This window comes from Oncorhynchus clarkii, chromosome 26 (genome assembly GCF_045791955.1).
Source record: "Oncorhynchus clarkii lewisi isolate Uvic-CL-2024 chromosome 26, UVic_Ocla_1.0, whole genome shotgun sequence".
In the NCBI taxonomy this organism is placed as follows: Eukaryota; Metazoa; Chordata; class Actinopteri; order Salmoniformes; family Salmonidae; genus Oncorhynchus; species Oncorhynchus clarkii.
Window position 1 is genome coordinate 29,344,523 of NC_092172.1, and position 16,293 is coordinate 29,360,815.

Consider the following 16,293-nt stretch of genomic DNA (forward strand, 5'->3'; position numbering starts at 1 on the left):
GATGTCTAGGCTCCAGCAGCTCAATGTCTGGCGTCTGTTATAAATAACTTATTCCATACGTTCACATGAATCCCCGCCCACTGAGCCAAGTCCTCTATGTAAACTCATTCCATACGTTCACATGAATCCCCACACACTGAGCCAAGTCCTCTATGTAAACTCATTCCATACGTTCACATGAATCCCCACACACTGAGCCAAGTCCTCTATGTAAACTCATTCCATACGTTCACATTAATCCCTACACACTGAGCCAAATCCTCTATGTAAACTCATTCCATACGTTCACATTAATCCCCACACACTGAGCCAAGTCCTCTATGTAAACTCATTCCATACGTTCACATGAATCCCCACACACTGAGCCAAGTCCTCTATGTAAACTCATTCCATACGTTCACATGAATCCCCACACACTGAGCCAAGTCCTCTATGTAAACTCATTCCATACGTTCACATTAATCCCCACACACTGAGCCAAATCCTCTATGTAAACTCATTCCATACGTTCACATTAATCCCCACACACTGAGCCAAGTCCTCTATGTAAACAAATTACAAGCGAAGCCACTGCAGTGGTTGGGATCTTGCTTTCAATGTTATTCCAGTAAGAGATGCTGTATACAGTTTGCCATTTGCTGGAGCATTTGTCATGAACCTCTGTGTGTTATTCCAGTGTGAGATGCAGCATTTGGCGTTGCTGGCCTGTGTTTGACTGTTGTAGGATTTGGTATGAAGCCGTGTGTGTTTGCCTCTGGTAGGGATGTATAGGATTTGGTATGAAGCCGTGTGTGTTTGCCTCTGGTAGGGAGGTATAGGATTTGGTATGAAGCCGTGTGTGTTTGCCTCTGGTAGGGATGTATATGATTTGGTATGAAGCCGTGTGCGTTTGCCTCTGGTAGGGATGTATAGAATTTGGTATGAAGCCGTGTGTGTTTGCCTCTGGTAGGGATGTATAGGATTTGGTATGAAGCCGTGTGTGTTTGCCTCTGGTAGGGATGTGTAGGATTTGGTATGAAGCCGTGTGTGTTTGTCTCTGGTAGGGATGTATAGGATTTGGTATGAAGCCGTGTGTGTTTGCCTCTGGTAGGGATGTATAGGATTTGGTATGAAGCCGTGTGCGTTTGCCTCTGGTAGGGATGTATAGGATTTGGTATGAAGCCGTGTGTGTTTGCCTCTGGTAGGGAGGTATAGGATTTGGCATCATCCTCTGTTTGTCTGTCTGTTGTAGGCTTTTGTAATAGTCCGGTATAAAATGCTATATTTGGTATGGACCTCTGCTGTAGGATTTTGGGGAGTACCAGGAGAGCTACTACTCAGTCCAGACCACTGAGGGAGAACAAATCTCTCAGCTCATCGCTGGATACATCGACATCATCCTCAAAAAGGTGAGTGTAGGAAACCCTTTCCCATCGCAGCTAGATTATCCACTTGTTAAAGTGAGGAACACTGCTTCTAGAAAACATCAATACTCCCATGCATGTCCAAATAGTTATGCCTAAACCTACCTGCCAATCACAATATGTGTTGCCTTTTAGAGATGGAATAGCCATTGTCACCTTTGATCCAAATGTCACTTTGTGAATTTCTCTCTCTTTGTCTCTGTCTCTGTAGAAGCAAAGTAGAGACCGTTTTGGTTTAGAAGGAGATGAAGAATCCACCATGCTTGAAGAATCCGTCTCCCCTAAGAAGTATGTGAACTGTTATATAATGCTCAGCAACACACACTAGTAGTGTCCTACAGACCAGGGTTGTGTTCATTAGGGCATGCAACAGAAAACATTTCAAAATGAAAAAGAGGGTTTATTATTGGGGAGGTCCAATTAGTCTTGCCTGTTTTTGTCAGTTTTGTTCCGTTCAGTGGCTAATGAAGCCAACATGGTCTCAGTCCCATTTTATGTTCCAGCTATAATGTATAGATCTCATAAATACACCTGACTGTACTCATGAACAATTCCCCTCAGTGAGGATAGTATTGTCCCTTAGGATCAACTTCCTCTGTTGGAGTTTCTCTTTTTCTCCGTTCTCTCCGTCAGGATAAACAACATTAGTCCCTTTATCTACATATTAGTATTAGTCCCTTTATCTACATAGAGCTGTCGTTAAATTACGTAAGCTGTTTTCCTGTCTAGTCTCAATTGATGTTTCCGTTCCTGTACTGAGGGAATATTGGCCTTGATAGTGTCCCAAATGGCTCCCTATTTAGTGCATTACTTTTGGCCAGAGCCCTATGTGCCCTGATCAAAAGTAGCACACTAATGAGGGAATAGGGTGCCATTTGAGACACAGACCTTGTGTTGTTCCCTTATCTGGGCCAGTCAGTGTGGAGGATAGCATAGAGGGCCTAAGGGAAGACACAGGCATTAATACTGCAAACTCACAGGAAACCAAACCTGGAAGGCTTCGTCTGAAGAATAACACGGTCTTGTTCCTGGAAGAACACAATGAAGGTTTGATGTCGGCCGCGTTTCCTGTTAGCACCCCACACACACACACACACACACACACACACACACACACACACACACCGAGTCTGGCAAAACAGACACCACCATCCTTCGATAGTTGGACCACCTGTGGATGGGAATGGTGACGCTGTCACCTGAAATGCTATCGATAATTATGTGATGAATATTAAGTATCACAGATGCGTTTTTTTTGAAAATCATGCACAGACCATAGTAAATTCATGTAGAATTTGTCTGTTTATCTGCGTGTTTCCAGGTCGACGATCCTGCAGCAGCAGTTTAACCGTGTGGGTCGTGTGGAGCATGGCTCTGTGGCTCTACCAGGGGTGATCAGGTCTGGCTCTATAGGAGCAGAGTCTCTCCGCATGGGCACCATGCCTTCTGCACAGCAACAGGTCATCATGGGACAGATGCACCGAGGACACATGCCACCACTGGTGAGAGCAGGAATGCAATGTGATATGTTCTCTCTCTCTCACTCACACACACACACACACACACACACACACACACACACACACACACACACACTTTCTCTTTCTGCCCCTCTTTCTGTTTCTCTCTCCAACTTTCTCTCTCTCTCTCTTACACATCCTCTTTTAAAATGTACAGTGGGGCAAAAAAGTATTTAGTCAGCCACCAATTGTGCAAGTTCTCCCACTTAAAGTTGAGAGAGGCCTGTAATTTTCATCATAGGTACACATCAACTATGAAAGACAAAAATGAGAAAGAAAATCCAGAAAATCACATTGTAGGATTTTTAATGAATTTATTTGCAAATTATGGTGGAAAATAAGTATTTGGTCAATAACAAAAGTTTATCTCAATACTTTGTTATATACCCTTTGTTGGCAATGACAGAGGTCAAACGTTTTCTGTAAGTCTTCCCAGGTTTTTCACACACTGTTGCTGGTATTTTGGCCCATTCCTCCATGCAGATCTCCTCTAGAGCAGTGATGTTTTGGGGCTGTTGCTGGGCAACACGGACTTTCAACTCCCTCCAAAGATTTTCTATGGGGTTGAGATCTGGAGACTGGCTAGGCCACTCCAGGACCTTGAAATGCTTCTTACGAAGCCACTCCTTCGTTGCCCGGGCAGTGTGTTTGGGATCATTGTCATGCTGAAAGACCCAGCCACGTTTCATCTTCAATTCTCTTGCTGATGGAAGGAGGTTTTCACTCAAAATCTCACGATAAATGGCCCCATTCATTCTTTCCTTTACACGGATCAGTCGTCCTGGTCCCTTTGCAGATAAACATCCCCAAAGCATGATGTTTCCACCCCCATGCTTCACAGTAGGCATGGTGTTATTTGGATGCAACTCAGCATTGTTTGTCCTCCAAACACGACGAGTTGAGTTTTTACCAAAGCGTTCTATTTTGGTTTCATCTGACCATATGACATTCTCCCAATCTTCTTCTGGATCATCCAAATGCTCTCTAGCAAACTTCAGACGGGCCTGGACGTGTACTGGCTTAAGCAGGGCGACACATCTGGCACTGCAGGATTTGAGTCCCTGGCGGCGTAGTGTGTTACTGATGGTAGGCTTTGTTACTTTGGTCCCAGCTCTCTGCAGGTCATTCACTAGGTCCCCCCGTGTGGTTCTGGGATTTTTGCTCACCGTTCTTGTGATCATTTTGACCCCACGGGGTGAGATCTTGCGTGGAGCCCCAGATCGAGGGAGATTATCAGTGGTCTTGTATGTCTTCCATTTCCTAATAATTGCTCCCACAGTTGATTTATTCAAACCAAGCTGCTTACCTATTGCAGATTCAGTCTTCCCAGCCTGGTGCAGGTCTACAATTTTGTTTCTGGTGTCCTTTGACAGCTCTTTGGTCTTGGCCATAGTGGAGTTGGGAGTGTGACTGTTTGAGGTTGTGGACAGGTGTCTTCTATACTGATAACAAGTTCAAACAGGTGCCATTAATACAGGTAACAAGTGGAGGACAGAGGATCCTCTTAAAGAAGAAGTTACAGGTCTGTGAGAGACAGAAATCTTGCTTGTTTGTCGGTGACCAAATACTTATTTTCCACCATAATTTGCAAATAAATTCATTAAAAATCCTACAATGTGATTTTCTGGATTTTTTTTCTCATTTTGTCTGTCATAGTTGAAATGTACCTATGATGAAAATTACAGGCCTCTCTCATCTTTTTAAGTGGGAGAACTTGCACAATTGGTGGCTGACTAAATACTTTTTTGCCCCACTGTATCTCTCTCTCTCTCCATCTCATATCTCTATACGTGTTTAGTAGATATTAATCATGTCTGTGTTTATTCTCTCCAGAGCTCGGCCCAGCAGGCCCTGATGGGGACCATCAACACCAGTATGCAGGCAGTACAGCAGGCACAGGCTGATCTGGGGGAGGTGGACAACCTGCCTCCTCTGGGACAGGACATGGTGTGGAGACACACACACACAGACAAGCACACACAGCACTCAGCTAATTTCACGCCCTATTAACTTATAATTAAGTTGTTAATACCCTTAAAGCTTCTGATCCACATCTTTACATTTTATATTGTAATTTTCTGACGTTTGATTTTATGCTTAACGGCATGTTTAATGTATGTACATAACACTCCTTAAAATAAATGTAACTACGTCTATGCTCACCCTAGTGCTCTTCCCTCAATGCCATTCTCCCTGCTTCAGCTCTTAGATCACCATTCATCCTCCAACTCCCATCCTGAATTTCTGATGTTTCAGTGTTCTTATTTACTTGTATGTTCTGCAATTCAGCTTTTAGCTGCCAAGTACCACCTTCATGTGATAATTCTGATGAACCAGTACCATCTCTCTCCTCCAGGCGTCCAAGGTGTGGATCCAGAACAAGGTGGATGAGTCCAAACATGAGATCCACTCCCAGGTGGACGCCATCACCGCAGGAACAGCTTCTGTGGTCAACCTCACCGCTGGTACGTGGCTTTGGGATGACTCAGGAAATGACATGATGTTCAATGGAAGAGCTGGATATTCCAGTGCTTTTGAAGTGACAGAAGGTTTTGAGTTTACATTTTTACAAGCAGTTTTTTTCTTCATTTTTATCTCTCTGTTTTAAATTATTCACACTTAACATTTTTCAAGTTAACGACCTGGTTTTCATTACGTATAAATCTACAGTAATGGTGAACTGATATCCTTTATACTGTGTACTAGTGGGCCATGCAAGCTGGCAGTATTCTTCATATCATTGGTTTGGTGCCATGCTGAACCCAGCCAAGGGACAGTCGGTGCTTCAACCATCTGTTTCAATATAAGGGGACTTCCCTGCTCTGTTGTCCAGTAGCAATCAGAGAAGAGTGCTGATATAGGATCAGTTTGGCCTTTTAGACCATCGTATAGTGAATAAGATGACATGGACCAGGGGTCCTGATCCTGGACCAGCGCTCTGAGATGCTTTATACGGTCCCTGACCCTTTCCCCTTTTATCTAAACGTCTGGTCATTCCCACCAGCAGTCTCATGTCTAAACAGAATGATCTAATGTGACATGCTGAATTGACTGGCTGAGTATAACATATGTACAAGTTTGTGACACATACTGGCTCACTGTACTGCACCCTGTTAGGTACCCAGAGGACAGGCCAGAAGGGCTTGAGATGGTTAACTTGGCTCTCTTTATCTCTATCTCTGTCTCGCTTTTTCATTCTCCTTCTCTATCCTCTCTGCCTCTTTCCATCCCCACTCTCTTTCGCTTACTATACTCTATTCCCTCTCTCTCTGCTCTCTCTTCCCCTCCCCTCCTTCCTCCCTCCCTCTTATAGGTGACCCGACAGACACAGACTACACTGCAGTGGGTTGTGCCATCACCACCATCTCCTCCAACCTGACAGAGATGTCTAAGGGTGTGAAGCTACTGGCTGCTCTTATAGAGGACGACACAGGCGGGAGCAATGACCTTATGGGTGCCGCTAGGAACCTGGCTGGGGCCGTCTCTGACCTGCTCAAGGCTGTGGAGCCTGCCTCCGGAGAGGTGAGACGGGGCTGGCGGAGGCAGATGCCTCAGCACTGGTCCAGGAGAGCCTAGAGTGTTTACGGCTTTTGTTCCAGCTTAGTGCAAAGCAAGCACACTTGAAACAAAAGCCTGCAGATTGGCCTACTGTGGCTTTCCGTGGCCAGAGTTCTATACCAACAATGCTTTAGCCCAACACCTGTGGTATCTGAAGAGCACATGAGCTAACTTCTACACATGATTCAATGTTCTAGACTTACTTGGACCTCTCATTAAGTTCCATTGTCCCTGATATAAGGCATTTTATATTCTCTTTTGTAACAGAACCAACATCACAGTTGATCTTTCCCAGTTGTATTGCCTGTAAAGAGAGGGTAACAGAAGGCTGTAGAGTGTGTTAGGTTTGACCACTGATTGATTGGAGGTGTTTATACTGTACTTATCACTAATGCACCACTGGCCTCAATAATACCAACTGAGCTCCTACTGTATTCATATGGTGGCACTCCTCCCAGTTACAAGGCTTAATTTGATTAATATTTCCCTTTTTTAGGGAGTGTGTCATGTGTTGGCTGTCTATTGTATTCCTGCCCTCATGTCTGAACAGAGACAGATGGCCAGAGAGCGACGGCCAGGCAGAACCATAACAAAATATGTCCATTTGAACTATTCACCCTTCCTTTGCTGCTGTGTGTTTTGTTCACGTTGAACAAAACAAAGGCTGGTGAGGATAATTCTGCTGTGAATGATTCATCACTGCCATGTTGAATAATGGATTTCACATAGACCTGCACCTGCAGGCCCAGTTCACTATGCTCAGTGTTCTCTTCAAGGCCAGTTGGGATAATAATGTTTTGGGGAGATTCTGTCTTGACAAAATGAAAATACCCTGATGTGGATTCAGAAATACAGTAGCTCATCTAAGCTAGTCTGGTGTGTCAACCTTCTGGGGCTAAGCGTAGATGCTGAGCCAGCTGTAATTTAGGTCTACCTACCGTAGACCCCACGTGGGCTAACCCTTGTGCCATAGCTGTACTCTGACTTCCTGTTCCCTCAGCCCCGTCAGACTGTGCTGAGTGCAGCAGGCAGTATAGGCCAGGCCAGTGGGGACCTGCTGCTTCAGATAGGAGAGAACGAGTCAGACGAGAGGTTCCAGGTAAGAGTCTGTTTATTTTCACTTTTTCTCATTACAAACTTTCACATGTGATTCAGACTCACCACATTTAGAGGGATTATTCTGCAGTTGCACCCAATCTGAATTTCAAGCGTAACCTTTGCTTATTAGAATTTATTAAGAGGGATGGACCAAATGGTTATCACCATTTCAGGAGGTGCTGATGATCCTGGCCAAGGCGGTGGCCAACGCGGCAGCCATGATGGTGCTGAAGGCTAAGAACGTGGCCCAGGTGGCAGACGACACGGTCCTACAGAACAGAGTCATCGCTGCTGCCACGCAGTGTGCCCTCTCCACCTCCCAGCTGGTGGCCTGTGCCAAGGTACAACACTGTAGACCTTTCACACACTCCCACTGACATTTCATCATGATGAGAATGATGTGAGAGGGGAAAAGGTTTGTGGCAGTGCTGCGGTGGATAATTCAACAACAGTAGCTATGATTCTTCCACTTCAATAACCCCAGGTAAAATTAGTAACTTCAATAACCCCAGGTAAAGTTAGTAACTTCAATAACCCCAGGTAAAGTTCCTAACTTCAATAACCCCAGGTAAAGTTCCTAACTTCAATAACCCCAGGTAAAATTAGTAACTTCAATAACCCCAGGTAAAATTAGTAACTTCAATAACCCCAGGTAAAGTTAGTAACTTCAATAACCCCAGGTAAAATTAGTAACTTCAATAACCCCAGGTAAAATTAGTAACTTCAATAACCCCAGGTAAAATTAGTAACTTCAATAACCCCAGGTAAAATTAGTAACTTCAATAACCCCAGGTAAAATTAGTAACTTCAATAACCCCAGGTAAAATTAGTAACTTCAATAACCCCAGGTAAAGTTAGTAACTTCAATAACCCCAGGTAAAGTTAGTAACTTCAATAACCCCAGGTAAAGTTAGTAACTTCAATAACCCCAGGTAAAATTAGTAACTTCAATAACCCCAGGTAAAATTAGTAACTTCAATAACCCCAGGTAAAATTAGTAACTTCAATAACCCCAGGTAAAATTAGTAACTTCAATAACCCCAGGTACCCAGGTAAAGTTAGTAACTTCAATAACCCCAGGTAAAGTTCCTAACTTCAATAACCCCAGGTAAAATTAGTAACTTCAATAACCCAAGGTAAAGTTCCTAACTTCAGTAACCCCAGGTAAAGTTAGTAACTTCAATAACCCCAGGTAAAGTTAGTAACTTCAATAACCCCAGGTAAAATTAGTAACTTCAATAACCCCAGGTAAAATTAGTAACTTCAATAACCCAAGGTAAAGTTCCTAACTTCAATAACCCCATGTAAAATTAGTAACTTCAATAACCCCAGGTAAAGTTAGTAACTTCAATAACCCCAGGTAAAATTAGTAACTTCAATAACCCCAGGTAAAATTAGTAACTTCAATAACCCCAGGTAAAGTTAGTAACTTCAATAACCCCAGGTAAAGTTAGTAACTTCAATAACCCCAGGTAAAGTTAGTAACTTCAATAACCCCAGGTAAAGTTAGTCACTTCAATAACCCCAGGTAAAATTAGTCACTTCAATAACCCCAGGTAAAATTAGTAACTTCAATAACCCCAGGTAAAATTAGTAACTTTAATAACCACAGGTAAAATTAGTAACTTCAATAACCCCAGGTAAAGTTAGTAACTTCAATAACCCCAGGTAAAGTTAGTAACTTCAATAACCCCAGGTAAAATTAGTAACTTCAATAACCCCAGGTAAAATTAGTCACTTCAATAACCCCAGGTAAAGTTAGTAACTTCAATAACCCCAGGTAAAGTTCCTAACTTCAATATCCCCAGGTAAAATTAGTAACTTCAATAACCCCAGGTACCCAGGTAAAGTTAGTAACTTCAATAACCCCAGGTAAAATTAGTAACTTCAATAACCCCAGGTAAAATTCCTAACTTCAATAACCCCAGGTAAAGTTCCTAACTTCAATAACCCCAGGTAAAGTTCCTAACTTCAATAACCCCAGGTAAAGTTCCTAACTTCAATAACCCCAGGTAAAGTTCCTAACTTCAATAACCCCAGGTAAAGTTCCTAACTTCAATAACCCCAGGTAAAGTTCCTAACTTCAATAACCCCAGGTAAAGTTCCTAACTTCAATAACCCCAGGTAAAGTTCCTAACTTCAATAACCCCAGGTAAAGTTCCTAACTTCAATAACCCCAGGTAAAGTTCCTAACTTCAATAACCCCAGGTACCCAGGTAAAGTTAGTAACTTCAATAACCCCAGGTAAAGTTAGTAACTTCAATAACCCCAGGTAAAGTTAGTAACTTCAATAACCCCAGGTAAAATTAGTAACTTCAATAACCCCAGGTAAAATTAGTAACTTCAATAACCCCAGGTAAAATTAGTAACTTCAATAACCCCAGGTAAAATTAGTAACTTCAATAACCCCAGGTAAAATTAGTAACTTCAATAACCCCAGGTAAAATTAGTAACTTCAATAACCCCAGGTAAAGTTCCTAACTTCAATAACCCCAGGCAAAGTTAGTAACTTCAATAACCCCAGGTAAAATTAGTAACTTCAATAACCCCAGGTAAAATTAGTAACTTCAATAACCCCAGGTAAAATTAGTAACTTCAATAACCCCAGGTAAAATTAGTAACTTCAATAACCCCAGGTAAAATTAGTAACTTCAATAACCCCAGGTAAAATTAGTAACTTCAATAACCCCAGGTAAAATTAGTAACTTCAATAACCCCAGGTAAAATTAGTAACTTCAATAACCCCAGGTAAAATTAGTAACTTCAATAACCCCAGGTAAAGTTCCTAACTTCAATAACCCCAGGTAAAATTAGTAACTTCAATAACCCCAGGTAAAGTTAGTAACTTCAATAACCCCAGGTAAAGTTCCTAACTTCAATAACCCCAGGCAAAGTTAGTAACTTCAATAACCCCAGGTAAAGTTAGTAACTTCAATCACCCCAGGTAAAGTTAGTAACTTCAATCACCCCAGGTAAAGTTAGTAACTTCAATAACCCCAGGTAAAATTAGTAACTTCAATAACCCCAGGTAAAGTTAGTAACTTCAATAACCCCAGGTAAAGTTAGTAACTTCAATAACCCCAGGTAAAGTTAGTAACTTCAATAACCCCAGGTAAAGTTAGTAACTTCAATAACCCCAGGTAAAATTAGTAACTTCAATAACCCCAGGTACAGTTAGTAACTTCAATAACCCCAGGTAAAGTTAGTAACTTCAATAACCCCAGGTAAAGTTAGTAACTTCAATAACCCCAGGTAAAGTTAGTAACTTCAATAACCCCAGGTAAAGTTAGTAACTTCAATAACCCCAGGTAAAGTTAGTAACTTCAATAACCCCAGGTAAAGTTAGTAACTTCAATAACCCCAGGTAAAGTTAGTAACTTCAATAACCCCAGGTAAAGTTAGTAACTTCAATAACCCCAGGTAAAGTTAGTAACTTCAATAACCCCAGGTACCCAGGTTAAGTTAGTAACTTCAATAACCCCAGGTAAAATTAGTAACTTCAATAACCCCAGGTAAAGTTAGTAACTTCAATAACCCCAGGTAAAGTTAGTAACTTCAATAACCCCAGGTAAAGTTAGTAACTTCAATAACCCCAGGTAAAGTTAGTAACTTCAATAACCCCAGGTAAAGTTAGTAACTTCAATAACCCCAGGCAAAGTTAGTAACTTCAATAACCCCAGGTAAAATTAGTAACTTCAATAACCCCAGGTAAAGTTAGTAACTTCAATAACCCCAGGTAAAGTTAGTAACTTCAATAACCCCAGGTAAAATTAGTAACTTCAATAACCCCAGGTAAAGTTAGTAACTTCAATAACCCCAGGTAAAGTTAGTAACTTCAATAACCCCAGGTAAAGTTAGTAACTTCAATAACCCCAGGTAAAGTTAGTAACTTCAATAACCCCAGGTAAAGTTAGTAACTTCAATAACCCCAGGTAAAGTTAGTAACTTCAATAACCCCAGGTAAAGTTAGTAACTTCAATAACCCCAGGTAAAGTTAGTAACTTCAATAACCCCAGGTAAAGTTAGTAACTTCAATAACCCCAGGTAAAGTTCCTAACTTCAATAACCCCAGGTAAAATTAGTAACTTCAATAACCCCCGGTAAAATTAGTAACTTCAATAACCCCAGGTACCCAGGTAAAGTTCCTAACTTCAATAACCCCAGGTAAAGTTAGTAACTTCAATAACCCCAGGTAAAGTTAGTAACTTCAATAACCCCAGGTAAAGTTTCTAACTTCAATAACCCCAGGTAAAGTTTCTAACTTCAATAACCCCAGGTAAAGTTCCTAACTTCAATAACCCCAGGTAAAGTTCCTAACTTCAATAACCCCAGGTAAAATTAGTAACTTCAATAACCCCAGGTACCCAGGTAAAGTTCCTAACTTCAATAACCCCAGGTTATGTTAGTAACTTCAATAACCCCAGGTAAAGTTCCTAACTTCAATAACCCCAGGTAAAGTTAGTAACTTCAATAACCCCAGGTAAAGTTAGTAACTTCAATAACCCCAGGTAAAATTAGTAACTTCAATAACCCCAGGTAAAGTTAGTAACTTCAATTACCCCAGGTAAAGTTCCTAACTTCAATAACCCCAGGTAAAGTTAGTAACTTCCATAACCCCAGGTAAAATTAGTAACTTCAATAACCCCAGGTAAAGTTAGTAACTTCAATAACCCCAGGTAAAATTAGTAACTTCAATAACCCCAGGTAAAATTAGTAACTTCAATAACCCCAGGTAAAATTAGTAACTTCAATAACCCCAGGTAAAGTTAGTAACTTCAATAACCCCAGGTAAAATTAGTAACTTCAATAACCCCAGGTAAAATTAGTAACTTCAATAACCCCAGGTAAAGTTCCTAACTTCAATAACCCCAGGTAAAGTTCCTAACTTCAATAACCCCAGGTAAAGTTAGTAACTTCAATAACCCCAGGTAAAGTTCCTAACTTCAATAACCCCAGGTAAAGTTAGTAACTTCAATAACCCCAGGTAAAGTTCCTAACTTCAATAACCCCAGGTAAAGTTCCTAACTTCAATAACCCCAGGTAAAGTTAGTAACTTCAATAACCCCAGGTAAAGTTAGTAACTTCAATAACCCCAGGTAAAGTTCCTAACTTCAATAACCCCAGGTAAAGTTAGTAACTTCAATAACCCCAGGTAAAGTTCCTAACTTCAATAACCCCAGGTAAAGTTCCTAACTTCAATAACCCCAGGTAAAGTTAGTAACTTCAATAACCCCAGGTAAAATTAGTAACTTCAATAACCCCAGGTAAAGTTCCTAACTTCAATAACCCCAGGTAAAGTTAGTAACTTCAATAATATACACTTAGATGTTCAAGTGTTTTTCATCTTACATGATTTGTTTACTTCATATTTTTTCCTCTTTGTTTCTCTTTCAACACATTCACTCATTTCTCTCCATCACCCCTTCCTCTCCAGGTAGTGACTGTCACCATCAGTGCTCTGGTGTTCCAGGAGCAGCTGATCTCGCTCTTCCTCTAACTCTCTATATCCCTCTCTCACTTTCTCCATCTCTCCCTGCAGGTGGTGAGTCCCACCATCAGCTCCCCAGTGTGCCAGGAGCAGCTGATTGAGGCAGGGAAGCTGGTGGACCGCTCAGTGGAGGGCTGTGTCCAGGCCTGTCTGTCTGCCAAAGTCGACGGGGAGATGCTGAAGCAGGTGAGCGGAGTTGGGGTCAACTCCATCTCAATTTCAGTACAGTTTTCACATATAGAAGCATTGAGGAACATTTGAAATGGGTTTGTCAGTGTACTTCCTGAATTGAAACTGAATTGAGAGACATCCTGCAGGTGAGTTCTGCAGCCAGTGTTGTCGGTCAGGCCCTGGGGGACCTGCTGGAGCACGTATGCCGCTACGCCTCCCACGGCGAGCCCATTGGTCGCTACGACCAGGCCACCGACACCATCATTACCGTAACAGAGAGCATCTTCAGCTCCATGGGAGACGCAGGTGAGGAGAGGAGGGAAGGAAGGGGATTCCCTAGTAGTGGTAGAGATGAAGTCGCAAAATAGAACTGTTAAATGCCAATAAAGCTTGATTTAATTGTTTAAATTGATGAATGTTTGTTGATATTTAGATTTAAAGCCTCTTGGTGTATAGAAAGTGTCTGCCAGCTACTCTAAAGAACCTCATTCTGTTCTGTACCCAACCTGTTGAAGAATGCTGGCTTTCAGCCAACAGCAAATATGTGGGTTCAAGTCACACCTGACATAAGCCTCAGTTAGTTGAGTATAAAAATGGATTGGAAATAGACTCATTCTCTCTCCCAGGGGAGTGTTGGCAGATTGGCTCGAGTTCTCAATGCTGGCTGCCAGATGACTGCAGTTTAAAGCCATGTGTTCTTTAATAGAGAGAATAAATACCCATCTCTCGTCTCCTTGGACTAGCAGGATTTAGTCATACAGTAGCCTAACTTCGTCTTGTTCTCTTTCTCCGCTCGCTGTGTCGCTCGCTGGCTCTGTCGCTCGCTCGCTGGCTCTGTCGCTCGCTCGCTCGCTGGCTCTGTCGCTCGCTCGCTGGCTCTGTCGCTCGCTCGCTGGCTCTGTCGCTCGCTCGCTGGCTCTGTCGCTCGCTGGCTCTGTCGCTCGCTCGCTCGCTGGCTCTGTCGCTCGCTCGCTCGCTGGCTCTGTCGCTCGCTCGCTCGCTGGCTCTGTCGCTCGCTCGCTCGCTGGCTCTGTCGCTCGCTCGCTCGCTGGCTCTGTCGCTCGCTCGCTCGCTGGCTCTGTCGCTCGCTCGCTCGCTCTCTCTCGCTGGCTCTGTCGCTCGCTCGCTCGCTCGCTCTCTCTCGCTGGCTCTGTCGCTCGCTCGCTCTCTCTCGCTGGCTCTGTCGCTCGCTCGCTCTCTCTCGCTGGCTCTGTCGCTCGCTCTCTCTCGCTGGCTCTGTCGCTCGCTCTCTCTCGCTGGCTCTGTCGCTCGCTCTCTCTCGCTGGCTCTGTCGCTCGCTCTCTCTCGCTGGCTCTCTCTCTCGCTGGCTCTCTCTCTCGCTGGTTCTCTCTCTCGCTGGCTCTCTCGCTGACTCGCTTGCTGACTCGCTAACTCGCTTGCTGGCTCTCTCGCTGACTCGCTAACTCGCTCGCTGGCTCATTCTCATGCACACACACGTCTCCACCCCCTCTACTTCTACCCATCCCCCTCTTTCTCCCCCCTCAGGAGAGATGGTTCGGCAAGCCAGGGTCCTAGCTCAGGCCACCTCTGACCTGGTGAATGCCATGCGGTCAGATGCTGAGGTGGAAGTGGATGTTGACAACTCTAAGAAGCTACTTGCTGCAGCTAAACTACTGGCAGATGCCACAGCCAGGATGGTGGAGGCTGCTAAGGTACAGTACGTAGTAATGGCTTACTTACTGTGCTAAGCTTTCGGTCAACAACAACCTTTGTCAGAACCGGTCTGATGAAGGTCGTTCATTAAAAGCGTAGCACATTAAGCACTGAAACTTGCATCTGATCAAGTGTGCAGAGTGTGTCCTGTTTTCATTTATTTAGTAAAAAGGGTTTAGAGATGTCAAAACCATTCCACAGAGGCCCAGTGTCTGCTGGTTTTTACTCCACCCTTGTACTTGATTGAGGAATTAAGGTCACTGATTAGTAAATAACTCCCCTCACCTGGTTGTCTATCAATCAATCAAATGTCTTTATAAAGCCCTTCTTACATCAGCTGATGTCACACAGTGCTGTACAGAAAACAAGCCTAAAACAGCAAGCGAAGCACGGTGGCTCGGAAAAACTCCCTAGAAAGGCCAGAACCTTGGAAGAAACATAGAGGAACCAGGCTATGAGGGGTGACCAGTCCTCTTCTGGCTGTGCCAGGTGGAGATTATAACAGAACATGGCCAAGATGTTCATAGATGACCAGCAGGGTCAGATAATAATGATCACAGTGGTTGTAGAGGGTGCAACAGTTCAGCACTTCAGGAGTAAATGTCAGTTTGCTTTTCATAGCCAATCATTCAGAGTATCTACCGCTCCTGCTGTCTCTAGAGAGTTGAAAACGGCAGGTCTGGGGCAGGTGGCATGTCCGGTGAACAGGTCAGGGTTCCATAGACGCAGGCAGAACAGTTGAAACTGGAGCAGCAGCGCACGGCCAGGTGGACTGGGGACAGCAAGGAGGCATCATGTCAGGTAGTCCTGAGGCATGGTCCTAGGGCTCAGGTCCTCCGAAAGAGAGAGCGAATTGGAGAGAGCCTACTTCAATTCACACAGGACACCGGATAAGACAGGCGAAATACTCCAGATATAACAGACTGACCCTAGCCCCCCGACACAAACTACTGCAGCATAAATACTGGAGTCTGAGACATTAGGGGTCGGGAGACCGACGATACCCCCGGACAGGGCCAAACAGGCAGGATATAACCCCACGCACTTTGCCAAAGCACAGCCCCCACACCACTAGAGGGATACCTTCAACCACCAACTTACCATCCTGAGACAAGGCAGAGTATAGCCCACAAAGTTCTTCCCCACGGCACAACCCAGACAGGAAGATCACGTCAGTGACTCAAGTGACGCACCCCTCCTAGGGATGGCATGGAAGAGCACCAGTAAGCCAGTGACTCAGCCCCTGTAATAGGGTTTGAGGCAGAGAATCCCATTGGAGAGAGGGGAACTGGCCAGGCGGAGACAGCAAGGGCGGTCTCAATTGAATGGAAACACTAAAAACCTGCACACATTAGGCCCTCCGTGTGATGTGTTTGACTCC

General features: G+C 43.7%; 1 protein-coding gene across 2 annotated transcripts in view; it reads left to right on the forward strand.

Moving 5' to 3' along the window:
• LOC139384466 (talin-2-like) overlaps positions 1 to 16,293 on the forward strand; it is a 135,787-nt gene that overhangs the window by 65,367 nt on the left and 54,127 nt on the right. For both annotated transcript variants that reach the window (XM_071129241.1, XM_071129242.1), the window contains exons 11-21: positions 1,287 to 1,388; positions 1,615 to 1,691; positions 2,725 to 2,905; positions 4,757 to 4,870; positions 5,280 to 5,388; positions 6,237 to 6,445; positions 7,482 to 7,580; positions 7,753 to 7,920; positions 13,119 to 13,253; positions 13,385 to 13,544; positions 14,745 to 14,911. In XM_071129241.1, coding sequence (XP_070985342.1) covers positions 1,287 to 1,388; positions 1,615 to 1,691; positions 2,725 to 2,905; positions 4,757 to 4,870; positions 5,280 to 5,388; positions 6,237 to 6,445; positions 7,482 to 7,580; positions 7,753 to 7,920; positions 13,119 to 13,253; positions 13,385 to 13,544; positions 14,745 to 14,911 — 1,521 coding nt within the window. The remainder of the gene's footprint in view (positions 1 to 1,286; positions 1,389 to 1,614; positions 1,692 to 2,724; positions 2,906 to 4,756; positions 4,871 to 5,279; positions 5,389 to 6,236; positions 6,446 to 7,481; positions 7,581 to 7,752; positions 7,921 to 13,118; positions 13,254 to 13,384; positions 13,545 to 14,744; positions 14,912 to 16,293) is intronic.